General features: G+C 42.2%; 1 protein-coding gene across 7 annotated transcripts in view; it reads left to right on the top strand.

Moving 5' to 3' along the window:
* TTN (titin) overlaps nucleotides 1–13,114 on the top strand; it is a 239,716-nt gene that overhangs the window by 37,702 nt on the left and 188,900 nt on the right. For all 7 annotated transcript variants that reach the window (XM_052675513.1, XM_052675512.1, XM_052675511.1 and 4 more), the window contains one exon: nucleotides 1,779–1,835. In XM_052675513.1, coding sequence (XP_052531473.1) covers nucleotides 1,779–1,835 — 57 coding nt within the window. The remainder of the gene's footprint in view (nucleotides 1–1,778; nucleotides 1,836–13,114) is intronic.

Raw genomic sequence — 13,114 nt, 5'->3', positions numbered from 1 at the left:
TCTTTTGTGTCTTTTGATTTTTTGTATCTTTCCTGATATGAAAAGTGAGCTGTAAAGCAGAACAGGCAGATAGGAATTTTTGCATTTTGTGAATTCCTGAAGCTGAAGTTTAAGAGAGTAAAGCGTGTCAGTTAAACTACATATGTGATCATTTCAGACTGGAGGGGTCCAACCTATTTCCACATATCAGGCTTGCAATATCGGGCAATATGATTGAAAGGATTAATGGGTGCAAGTTCTGTATTATTGCACTTCTGAATTGTCTTCTACCTTTCACTTGCCCTGAGATACAAGCTCCTTCCCTTTCTCTTGACATCATTATATTAAAATGTTAGTTGTGTTACCACTACTGAAAACTAAAAATGCATTATTGCCACACTAGATGTGTGATCGTATTTGTAAACTTGAAGATATTGAGAGCAGAAAAATAATGAGGAAGCCATTGACCTTCTGACATTGATTTGGCTCTTACATGTTGAATTTTCTTTCTTTACTACTGAGCTGTGTAAAGTGCTTTACATAATCGCCTGTTTCTATTTTCTACAATGAAGCTCTCGAATGCAAAGATAGACTTGTATTACGCCTTATGAACCAAATAATGAAGGTCTCATAGGCTGAAGTAGAATTTAGGCTTAGTCCCAGCAGAAAGGAAGCTCTTAAAATATATAAACTTCTCATATTTAGTAGCCCTGTAGCCTTAATATGCTGGACATTCTTTTCAGAACCAATTAATGTTTGTTTTTCTTCCCCACCTAACATACAGCTATTTTACGTCTAAATGTAAGGATGCTTTTTATTCCTGAAAAACATCTGACCTAATCCTTTTCCTAACTTTATTCTTACCTAGCTAAAGAAGCACAAGCCAAAGCAGTAACAAAAATTACCCTTGAATCAGATACTAAAAGCTTTAAAGCAGCCAAAGAATGTCAGTTTAAAGCATCTGAAGTTAAACAAGAGTCATCAAAGAAAACTTCAAGCTTGTTTATATCTACATCCCAAAGATCACATGAAGCTGAGAAGCAAAGAAGCAGGGTCTACTATCCTGATGTTGTGCCATGTGAAGACTTCACAGAAACTGATGCCAGAAAACCAGAGTTTCTTGAAACTCTGCCTTCAGAAACCGTTGTAAAAGAAGGAGACGATGTGTTACTCTTTTGCATAATGAAGGGTGTGCCTACACCTTGTGTGGTCTGGCTGTGCAATCAGCTCATAGTTGAGGAGTCTGCATTGTGTTCCTTAAAACACGATGGGCCACTGTGCAGTTTAAGATTGTTGAAAGTTGGTCAGAACCACCAGGGTACATACAAGTGCAGAATAGTTAATCCTGCAGGACAAGCCGAGTGCAGCACCCATCTGAGAGTGACAGGTTGGCAACTGCATGTTCCTTCCAAGTATCAGTTCCTCTTGCACAGCATCATTGCATTCAGTACATTCTTTCCTGGGGAGATGATAAAGAACTAGAAACATCTGATAAGCCTGTGGATTGCTGAATGTTTTCTTCAGGGATTTAAGGCATGATAAAGGCATGCTCCATTAGAAACCTTCCCCCATCCTGTGAAAAAACATAAATCTTGTAGAAAAGTATACATTGCAAACAAGTTTGAAAGCATTCGGTTGCTCTTTTCTCAACGTTTATCAGATAAATATTTGCATTGTTTGGCATGCATTTATGTGTATTTGTGTGAATTTCTGTATCTTTGCAAGAGATTGAATGTTTTACTTCATAAACTGTTGATTGGCAATTTGAGCTCAAAAATCCTTTTTTTTTTCTTTTCTAGCTCCTGAAAAAATTATGTATGAGAAGCTAGAGGAAGAGATTGAAATGGAAGTGAAAGGTACAGTCACTACTGATGTCACACTGAATAATTAGTACCAGTAATTAGCAACTTTGTGAAAAGCTTTTATCTGCTTATGTGTAGTGTCTGATGGGGAAAGACAGACACGTTTTGAGGCATATTGGAACATGTTGCATGTTTGTTTTGATATGCAAAGGTTTATCTGCATTATAAGGTTATTTAAGTTTTAAAATGTTTAAAACTTCAAATTTATGATTTTGCAGCCATGTTTTGAAATTTTACTTCATGCTTTGCAGCTGTTCACAGAGCTTTTAATTGTTCAATTTCCTTTTGAATGCATGCAATAGTTTACTTCAGTAAGAAGCTATACAAATCTTAATCACGTTATTTTTAAGCAAGTTATCAACCTAACCTAGTCAGTTCAATGAACATTATTGAATGAATGAATTGTGCTAGAATACATTTGTTGTTCAGGGTATGTGGAAGCTATACATTTCCTTTGATTTCTTGCACTTCATTTACATACATTAATTCATCATTATACATCTCTTACCCTGGCTTGCAGATAGCATATGTGGTTCATGTTGCTTGCTTTTTTTTCCTGTGCATAACACTGTTAGTGGCTGTATTAGTTCGAATAAACGCCTTCTCATTTCATGTTAGCTAATTACTTATGTTTTTTGTATATCTTTTCAAAATATTTTTTCTCAATTGTTTGAGCATTTAATTTACAAGCAGAGGGGTCAGAAAGGGCGTTTATTCTACTGTCTGCAAGTCAGGTAAGATTTTCTTCTTTGCCACTCAAAGACACGCAGCTTTTCCAGGCAGCAAAAACATACACAGAAGAACGTGTTGTTTTGAAATTCATTTTTGCTTGTTCAAGAAGAAATTCCCACAGTCTGAAGAAAGAACAGACAACGAACGATTTTCGTGTCAATCTTTAAAACAGAGCAAGGCGTTGCGTTTATTCGAACAAATATGGTGAGTGAATTACCTTTTTTTTTTCCTGGGTGTGTGATGAAATCTGTTGCATGCCCTTTTTTTTTTTTTAATTCAATTGCTTTTTTTTTTTCAATCAATCAATGGGTAGAGCGAGGCACACTGTAACCCAGTCTCCTCCCTTCTCTTCCAGAGTGGCACAGCAAGACGAACACCGAGGGACATGGGGGAAGGGTGGTGCTGGGCTGCTCCCAGAACTGCAAACCCACCTTCATGCAGGGCCTCAAGTGTAGGTCCGTCTTGGAGGGGGACCCTGCTGTCTTCCAATGCAAGCTGGTGGCATGCCCGCCACCTCATATGGCATGGTTCCACAACAATCGGCCAGTCCACCAGGACTGCCGCAAGGTGATCCGCACCGAGAGCGAGGAGCACACGCACCGTGCCAGCCTGGAGGTGCAGGACGTGCAAGAGCACGATGCCGGCAGCTACAGGGTGTTCGCCATTAACAGCGAGGGCTCAGCTGAGTCTGCTGCCTCACTGCTGGTGGCACGCAGCAGTGAGCAGCGGGACTCGGGCCATGTAGGGAAGGTGCAGTTAGTGCAGGAGAGGTGGGAATGCTTGCTGCAGCAGCGGCACCAGGACCGGCTGCGCGTGGTGCTTCGCTGCACTGGCTCGCCCTTTGACAAGGGCCAGGAGGCTGAGCAGCAGCTGCCAAACTTCTCAGCCCGGGGCAGGGTACGGACCATATGTTTCCAGAGACTGCCATCAGTGGAGTCTCACCGTCTGGAGATAGTACGTGGTAGGGAGCGCAGTGGAAAACTGGTGAATGCTGAGGAATTGCTGGATGAGGAAATCCGCTGGAAGCTACAGCGGCTGCGGGAGGCAAAGAGGGCAGCTCTGAAAAAGAAGCAAGAGTCCTCCCTGTCCGAGCCACAGGGGGGTCATCCTGGGAAGCCCTGCCTGCCTGAGGCACCTGGCAAGATGGATGGCTCAAAGCCCTTCCAGATGCAGGAGGTCGAAAAATACAGCATGCCCAAGGTGGCAGAGAAGAAGTGGAAAGCACGTGGTGGGCTCCTGGAGCCCTGCCCACCTCTCTTCGTCCAGGGAGTCAGGCCCCAGGAGGCTGTAGAGGGACAGAGAGTCACTTTCTCCTGCCTCTTCCATGGCTGCCCAAAGCCAGTGATCACTTGGTACAACAACACTAATCCGGTGGGACGCATCCGAGGCACTGCAGTACACACCACAGAGTGCCGCTCTACACTAACCTTCTCGCGCCTGCTCCCACAGCACAGTGGCACAGTCACCTGTGTGATTTCCAACCCTCTGGGCTCGGTTAGCACCTCTGCTGCACTCCATGTGAGGCAGCGGATGCTGGCCTATGAGGTTGTTAGGTTGTTAGAGAAAGAGGAAAGAAAGAAAGAAAAGGAGAAGGCAAAGGAAGAGGAGAACAAAAAAAAAGAGAAGGAGGAAGAAGGGGATAAAGAGAAGGAGGAGGAAAAGAAAAAACAAGAAAAGGAAGAGGAGGAAGAAGAGGAACAAGAAAAAGGGGAGAAAGAGGAGAGGGAAGTAAGTCTGGCTTTTACAGAAGAGCAGGGGCTGCCAAATACTTTTCCAGACTCAGACCTGCTGTCACTGCCTGTAGAAATCAAAATCACTGCCCCTACTCCAACACCGGAGCAAGACACAGAGATGAAAGAGACCATGCAGTCCTCTCCAGGCCAGACTGCGCCTGCCATAAAACACAAGTTCAAGTTTTCATTTGATGTCAGAAATGAGCCACCCCAAATTGTGTTAGAAGCCCCAGCACATATCCATTGCTGTGAAGGGGAGGCAGTGGTTTTGCAGTGTAGTGTGTCTGGGCAGCCTCCACCATCTGTGACCTGGTCCTGGAATGGCCAGAACCTCTCTGCCAGTGAGAGGCTGAGTTTTGAGAAATGTGAGGCTGGCACTCACCGTTTACACATCCGAGGGGTCTCTGTTTCAGATGCTGGACTGTACTGTTGTGTGGCCAAGAATGTGGCTGGAACAGCACAGTCAGCCTCTGAGCTTACAGTGCAACCTAGTGCATCAAGGTTGTATAGCAAGGATGGAGACACTGAGGTACTCCCTGCCATGAACCCTGCCCTGTTTCTCAGTACACCTGGGAAGGAAAAAGAGGAACAGATCATGTGCTCTGAGGAGGAAGAAGGCCACCTACCCTGGTCCCTGCAGTGGTCTCCCTCACCTGGTGAGCAGGTGGGAAAGGACTTTGGAGAAAGTAAGATAGGGGAAACAATACTGTGGGATGTCAGGGAGGTTTGTGCAAAGCAGAAAGTGGGTTATGCAGAAGAGTGTGTGAGGGATGCTGGTGATATTTCTAAGACTGAACAGCATAGTGAAAAAGCAGTCTCTGAGGAACATGACTTTGGAATTGATGCCACTGTCCCATACCCAAGCACATCCAGGGAAAAGTATGAACTTGTGGCCAAGGACTCAGGCCACTTTTCAGAGGAGCTGGAGGCTGAAGGTGACAAGCTGGCACAAAACACAGACAGCTTATCCTGGGATATCTTGAAGTCACCTCTTACAGAAATGAAACGGCAAATGCCTGCCTCTGAGCAGTCTACTCTGGCAAAGGAACATGAGGATCTAAAGTTCTCTGCTGCTATATCAGCACTGATGCAAGAAGAGACTGACAGCTACTTGGAGGACAGTGATGCTTCTGCTTGGGAGGCAATGGCTTCTGACATGTCTCTTGTTGACGAGCCAAGTGTGCCCCTCCTACAGGACAATAGCACACCTTCAAAAGACTCATTAGGTCTCCTAAAAGAGGAGCAGCAGGAGGAATGGGCTAAGGAACAAGAGAGATCAGTAGATATTGAACAGGACATTGAGGTTGATGACCGTCTTCATAAGGAAGAATTGATTGATGCTGGGAAAGCTGCACATAAAATAAACATTGATGGACAACTACTGCTAGAAAGAGAGTCTGATGTGGACATCTACTCTTTGGATTTAATTCTTCCTCCTCCTGACATAGAAAATTCAGGTCAGGAATTTACTGAAGAAGTTGAGGTTCATTCAGACGTACATTTCAAAGAGCAGTTACTGCCATCTGAGACTGATGAGACCAGTATCATATTTGATCTGAAGAAGTTTGTGGAGCCTTTTCCAGCTGAGGAAAACACAAAGCAGGTGCAAATTCCCACAGCTTTAGAGAGTGTGGAGGTGGGAGAAGCTGGGCTCATCTCCCCTGTGCACAAATGTGAAGTGCTTGTGGAAGAAATGTCTCTGAGTGAGGTTCCGTGTCCAAGTCATGGTATGCAGCAGGAGGAAGTCAGTGTTCAGGAAGAAATCAGGCAACCTCATTTGCAAATTTCTAATGGGAACCTTGGCAGTATCACATCTGCTGAAGAGCGGACATCTGCTGAAGAAATTCACAAATCAGAGGCAAATGTTTGTTGGGATTCACCTGAGGGACAGATTCACAGTTATCTGTTGGAGTCCTCTGCAGATTTCCAAAGAACAGTACAAGAAATGCATGTGAGGGAGAGTGAGGAGAGACTGGAGCCAACAGAATTCGGGAGTGACACCTTCATCAGTGACTTGAAAAAAGCTGCACAGGAGAAGAAACCGCAGACCTGGCATCAGGCAGAGGAGGAAGGCAGCTTCAGGATAGAAAAGGTCTTTGAAAAAGGTGTGAGCTTATCCACTAGTGAGATAGAAAGCACAGGTTCCCCCGAGAGGAAGCCTAGGGACACCGAGCAGGAACCAAACAGAACAAAGGACTTCTCGTTTGGGAAACTCATACTTGGTTTAACAGTGGATAATTCTGTGGCACAGAAGGAACAAGAAAGGGACTCTTGGGCCAAGAAGAGAAGTTCCACTACAGAAGCCTCTGAGAACAGCCTGGATGGAGAAGAAAAGTGGGAAGATGTTTCTGCAGGTCCAGAGCCCAGTGCTGATCAGGTCTCAGAGCCAGAACCTGATTTATCCTTGGCTAAGTATTTAAGGTCAACAGGGATCCAGGAAGCTCCAAATATCAAAGGCACAGTTCAGAAGGAACAGCGAGAAACCATCACTTCCTTGGAAGTGGAGGAGGTTACCTTCAGCGCAGTTTATGACTATTACAAAAACCAGCAGGAGCTGATCCGGCCCTTCTCTCCTGAGTCAGAAATATCTATAGAATTGGAGAGTGGGAGTGGTGAGGAGTCACCTGATTCAGACCGCTTCTACACACCTCCCTCCTCAGTGGAGATCTTTGAAACTGCCTCATCAGCATCCTACCACACACCACTCGGCACACCTGAGCGCTACTCCACACCATCTGAGGCCTCTGGGTACAGAACACCACCTGAGCGCTATACCACACCTTCTGAGCACTACTCCACACCATCTGAGGGCTCCGGGTACAGGACACCACCTGAGCGCTACTCCACACCATCTGAGGGCTCCGGGTACAGGACACCACCTGAGCGCTACTCCACACCATCTGAGGGCTCCGGGTACAGGACACCACCTGAGCGCTACTCCACACCATCCGAGGAATCAAACTACAGCATGCCACCCGAACGTTACTCCACACCCTCAGGTGATTCAAAGCACAACACATCCTCTGAGTGCTACTTCACACCCTTTGAGGGACTTCACTCAGCATCAGGGGACATCACACCACCAGAGAGCTACTGGACACCCATTGGGGAATATAAGGATGCCCTGGCAGTATTTCCCCTCTGCGAGGAAAGGTATCAGGCTCCAGAGCAGCCACCACGGGATGAGGTGTTTAGGACCCCTCGTGAAGCCCGAGAGCCGTCAGGCAATGAGATGCCACCCACGTTCCTGAAGGCATTAAGCAGGAGGAGGCTGTATGAGGGCAGCACACTGAGTTTTGTGGCTGAGGTGGTAGGTGTGCCTGAGCCAGGAGTAAAGTGGTATCACAATAAATCCCTACTGGAGGTGGATAAGAGAGTGCGGGTAGAGAAGGATGGGGGCAAGTGTGTGCTGGAGATCACTAACATTCAGAAAGACGATGAAGGACAGTACCTGTGCCATGCAGTAAACATTGTTGGGGAAGCTAAAAGCATTGCCCAGGTGGAAGTTTTGCCTGAAGATGGACGATCACTAGCACTGCCACCCCCTGTGACCCACCAGCATGTTATACAGTTTGACCTAGAGGAAAACACATCCTCACGGTCACCTTCACCACAGGAAATCCTCCTGGAAGTGGAGCTGGATGAGAACGAGGTGAGAGAGTTTGAGAAGCAGGTCAAAATTATAACAAGTCCCGAGTTTAGCCCGGATAAGAAGAGCATGGTTGTCTCCTTGGATGTGCTCCCACTTGCCTTGTTGGAACAAGTTTCAGGCTTTGCCTCAGAGGAGAATGAGGATGTCAAAATTGATTTCCAAGTGACCGAAATGCCTCCCCGCTTTGCTGTGCCCTTTACAGATGTGAAAGTTACAGAAGGCTCAGAGGCAGTCTTCGAATGTGTGGTTACAGGGACGCCTGTCCCAGTGGTGCAGTGGTTCAGAGGTGACACCTGTGTGACACCTGTTGCAGGGAAGTACGTAGTAAGTCAGAAAGAAGGACTTCACAGCCTGAAGGTCCTTAACGTAGGTCCTTCTGATGGTGGCTGGTATCACTGTCAGGCAATCAATAGGCTTGGAGAAGCGATGTGTAAAGGCTCTGTCACAGTCACAGGGAGTGACTTGCAGGGAGCAAGTGCTATGGCAAGCAGTGAGACACACATGGGCAGTGAACCAGAGAGGCCTGAGAAGTGTGACTTGCTTTTAAGTAAGGCTGAGACGTCAGAAAAATGGTCAGAAGTAAAGATGGAGTGTGAGTTTAAGCCATGTGCTGAGGACTCTGGGAGACCCGAGGTGACTGAACAAGAGCATGAAGTGGAAGGGGATAAGACTGTCAGCATTAATTGTGATGTGTCCAGAGAGCCATCCCAAGAGAAGGAGGTTGAGTCTAGGGTGGAGGAAACAGAGAGCTGCAGCTTTGAGTTCCAGGTTGCAGAAGTTCCTCCCAAATTTCTGACTCTCATTTCTGACTACAGTACATTTGTTGGTGCATCAGCATGTTTCCAGTGTCTTGTAACTGGCTCCCCTCACCCGAGTGTCCATTGGTACAAGGATGGGATGTTGTTGGAAGGGGACCGGTACTATATGCAGGAAGAGGAAGGCGGTTTTCATAGCCTTACTATTGACAATTTGATGCAAAGTGACAGTGGGCTATACAAATGTATAGCTATTAACAGGGTAGGAACTGCTGAGACTTGTGCATTGTTAACATTGTACTGAATTTCCATAACTTATTTCAGAGTCTCTTTTGAAACACTAAATGTTTTATGCTGTTACTCACTGCAGGTAAAAATGCAACAGTAATTTTAGGGGCATTGTTTTTCATCTCTTTAGGGATGAAGTTCACCCTATGTGGGCATATTTCTATCTCACTTAAACTTGCTTTTGTTGAGGAATTTAAGTGAGATTTACAGTGTGAATAAGTTTTGTGTATACTTTCTGAACTGAGGTGTATTTCAGACTCCTCCCGAGCTCCTTACTCATTCTTGTAAAGATATTTCAATTAACACTCATATGCAGGAATTGTTTGTTTTGTATAGTGTATATAGTCCTATGTCTGTACTAGTGCTATTGTTTTTGTAATTCATAGCCTGGAAATCACCTAAAAATGTAGAAATTGCCTTTTTCTTGTAGACTAATGGTTATACAATACTAACTTTGGCCTGCTTTTTAGTTTGGACACAGTTCCATGAAATAACACCTTAAGCTGATACACCCCTTTCTCACAATGTTGTGTCAGACAATGTGAGTATAATTCAAATCCTGTTTACAGTTTCTATCATTGCAAAACTATTATTACCATGAACTTCACTCTACTGACTTTGTTGTATCTGATTTTTTTTTTAAATTATATCAATTGGATTACTCTGTAGCAAAGAAAATTAGTACAATGGGAAGAGAAGGCTTTGCTTTAGTAGGGACTGGACAGGATTTTTACTCTATTACCAAGTAATAAACATAAAAATCTATTTTGTACTGTATCTTTAAAAGTTAAAGATAAAGGAAAGGGAGCATAATACATCAATTATGTAACTGTAAATTCATTAATACAATTTTTTTGTTGTCCCCGTATTCCAGTATCACTCACTGAATATATATAGTATTAAAATACAAATTTTATGCAGTATTCTTGTTAGGGATTAGAAATGAATACAGATTCCTTTTTTAAAAAAGCAATTATTAGTAACAGATAAGAGTGCTGTGTTTCAAGGTGACCAGAAATAAATAAAATGTATTCAGTTACCTTTGGCATTTTCTCAGCAGAAGAGATTTTTACATTATCGTTCTCAGTTGTATTTAAACTAATACCAACATTTAGGAAGAGGAGTCAGCAGTATTTCACATAATTAAATCAGAACTGAATTAATCTTAGATCAACAGTGCTAAACTGAATGAGCAAGCATGTTAAAAGTATTAAAGTTATTAATATTTAGCAGAATTTAAATAGTGCCAATGCATGTGCCAGCTTTACAGGTGCCTATATGCCAGCATGGAAACCAAAGTTTAAGAACCCTTACCACAAATTATTTTTACTTCAATTTTGTGAAAAATCAGATTATTTACAAATTACTGTCAGTTGCCTTGCAAACTGCTTCAAGGAGCATGATAATTTTAAGTGTGAGAAAGCTATTCCTGTAGTATATTCAGTAATGGTCATGCTTGTTCTTATTTCTGAGTTCTATGCGTTCTCACACTGAGGTCAATATGCCTCAAAACCTCAATAATCTTTAAAAGTATTCCATCGTTTATAGTAATTTTTGATCAGAAGATTCAATTTGCCCAGTTGTGCTGCACAGTATAAACATGACTTGCAGGAGTGGCTAGTTCTAATGACACAGCATGTGGAGAAAATGACTGGAGTGATTAGGCTAGTATAATCATGTCACTTAATTTTCTTCCCAGTCATGACCCTGTAATAAATATTTAAGTATGTTGTTAGTAGGCGGAGGCAATTGTAATTTCTCATAGATAATGGTGGTAGGAAAGAGAAGGGAGAGTGTCTGACCCAACATTGTGATAATTGTTTCTTGTTGTGTCCTTATCCATTCCTTGCATAGATTATTAGGCAGCAGAGGTCCCTAGGAAAAGTGGGATGAATTGTTCTGTTCTGTATCAGCTGTGACATGAAGGGTCTTTCAGGTCCAAAGCCAATGAGGTCAGAGAGCCTTTGGTTAGGTCCTAAGTGACTGTGACCTGTGTTTAATTTGCAGATTCATGAACTGAAAATTTTAGTAGAAAATGATCCTGCTTCAAAACCTTGTACCCAAATAAGTCCCAGTTCATGTCCACATCTGAGATATAAGGCAGGGCATATTTATGTCTACTTGTGCAGTACTGTTTGTGATTTATGTATGTTTAAAGGACTTAAGTTTCATAAATTGGCCAGGAGCGCTATGGTGTGCTTATGAAGATCCAACCAGTGCTACAACAGTAGAAATCTGAAAATATTTAGTTTGAGAAAGCTTCCTCTGGGATATTTGGTATAGCCTTGTGCCATGTTTGACCACCTCTCCTCCTTATACCTTCATAGGAATTTTTTAAAAAATCATGAATTCATTGTCAAATTTAAGCTCTTCATTTTCACAAACCATGTATCTTTAAAAAAAAAAAAAAAAAAAAAAAAGGATGGATTACATATGTTTGTCATCAATGTGTATTGTATGTTAACATGTATGGTTAATTTGTGAAATAAATATGTAAACTATTTAAGTCCACTGCTTCCTGTATTTTATTCATTTCAGAGACTGTTACAATATGAAAAAAACAAAAAATGGTGTATTTTTTCTGGCATAAATATACAGGAACAAAACCAAAATGCATTAACTTTTTCTTCATTCCTGTGTATAAAGCCATCTCGTGTGTTGTTATAATTTATCTTCTGCAATTTTTATATTTTCTCATGGCCCAGGTCAGCTGTCCATCTTCAAATTTAGTAGTACACTGAATTTTCAAGGAAGCTGTCCTACAGGTTTAACAAGGCTGTTAGATTCTACTAAAGGACTGGTGTAATTTCTTTTTCATCTAAGCATCTCTTCAGGTAGTCACCATGCATAGTGCTATATCATGTATACTTTGGCATTTGTGGAAAGGTTAATAATTGCTAGAGCTAATGTGAAAGAATTGGGTATGGCATATTCTGTTCTTCTTCATAGTTGTTATTTGAGTACAGCAAAAATTATTATTTCACAATAAATTTTGGAATTTAAGATGCTGTAATTGAAAAGTTATCAAGGTTCATCATTGGAATAACTGGAGATATTTATCCACTCCTTTCATTCTTTTTTAACAACTTCAGTGTCCATCCAACATCAAATATCATGGGCAACAACTGAGCTAATTTGTTTCTGGGTGGACAACAGTATCTGATTTCTAAAGATTTTCTTTTGTGCTGTGCTTTTCTTGGATATCTTGTTCCATTCCCAGAAACCTCAGAATTCACTGATGTTTCTGCTGTCAAGAATGTGAGGACAACACATTCTTTCCTCCATTTGTTTCCTCACATTTTAAACCACCATTAGAACTAAGTGGTCCATCACATAAGGGTCTAAATTCACAACAGCAAGAAGAAAAAACAAAGTGCTCTTATTTTTTTCTGGTATTGTAGGAGTTCTAATATGCAGAGTTGTGCCACTTAAAAGCAGAAAGTCAAATAAATGACAGTAAAGCAAGAATGCAAACTCATTATTTTAGTAATAACAGTGTTTAAACTTAAAGATTCTTTTGATAAAAACAGAAATTTTGATGAAATTTCTGCTCTGGGGGAGCAGAAATTTCTTGTGTTACATGCAAGAGTTGAAAGAGATTAAGTAACTATACCAGAGGAAGAGCTGGTGTGCTGAAAACTTATATTTTTTCCAGCTTGGAATCTGACATTCTGCTTTTTCTTGGTATTTTGAATTAATCAGGGCCTTAGCACTGCTGTTCTATTTATTTGTATGCGTGTGTCTATAAATAAGGCTCATACCACTGTATTTGTGAAATGCGCCACTGTTGCTTGACTGTTATTTTCAGTGTTCGCTAAATCATCCATCAGATTATGTCTAAAGCATACTGTGATGTCAAGTTTAATGAGATGCCCACGTTAATCTATATGGCAAGTTCTTAATTAACCTGATGGCACAGCATGGGTTGCTGTGTATGGTAAGTATCTGATAGAAGGAGAACCTTGTGTACCTGCAGTATGGTAGTAAGAAACACTCCAGATATACAAAAATAGTTGTATTGTATACAGCACTAACACAGCTGTACGTTACTCTTAGCTGCTTATTGCTGTTTTAAGTGTTTACTTAAACGTTCTAGTAAAACTAAACTTTTTT

The sequence above is a fragment of the Tympanuchus pallidicinctus genome, unplaced genomic scaffold (assembly GCF_026119805.1).
Source record: "Tympanuchus pallidicinctus isolate F22 unplaced genomic scaffold, pur_lepc_1.0 scaffold15, whole genome shotgun sequence".
NCBI classification, from domain to species: Eukaryota; Metazoa; Chordata; class Aves; order Galliformes; family Phasianidae; genus Tympanuchus; species Tympanuchus pallidicinctus.
The sequence above is the reverse complement of the archived record's forward strand: the minus strand, read 5'-3'. Positions and strand labels throughout refer to the sequence as shown.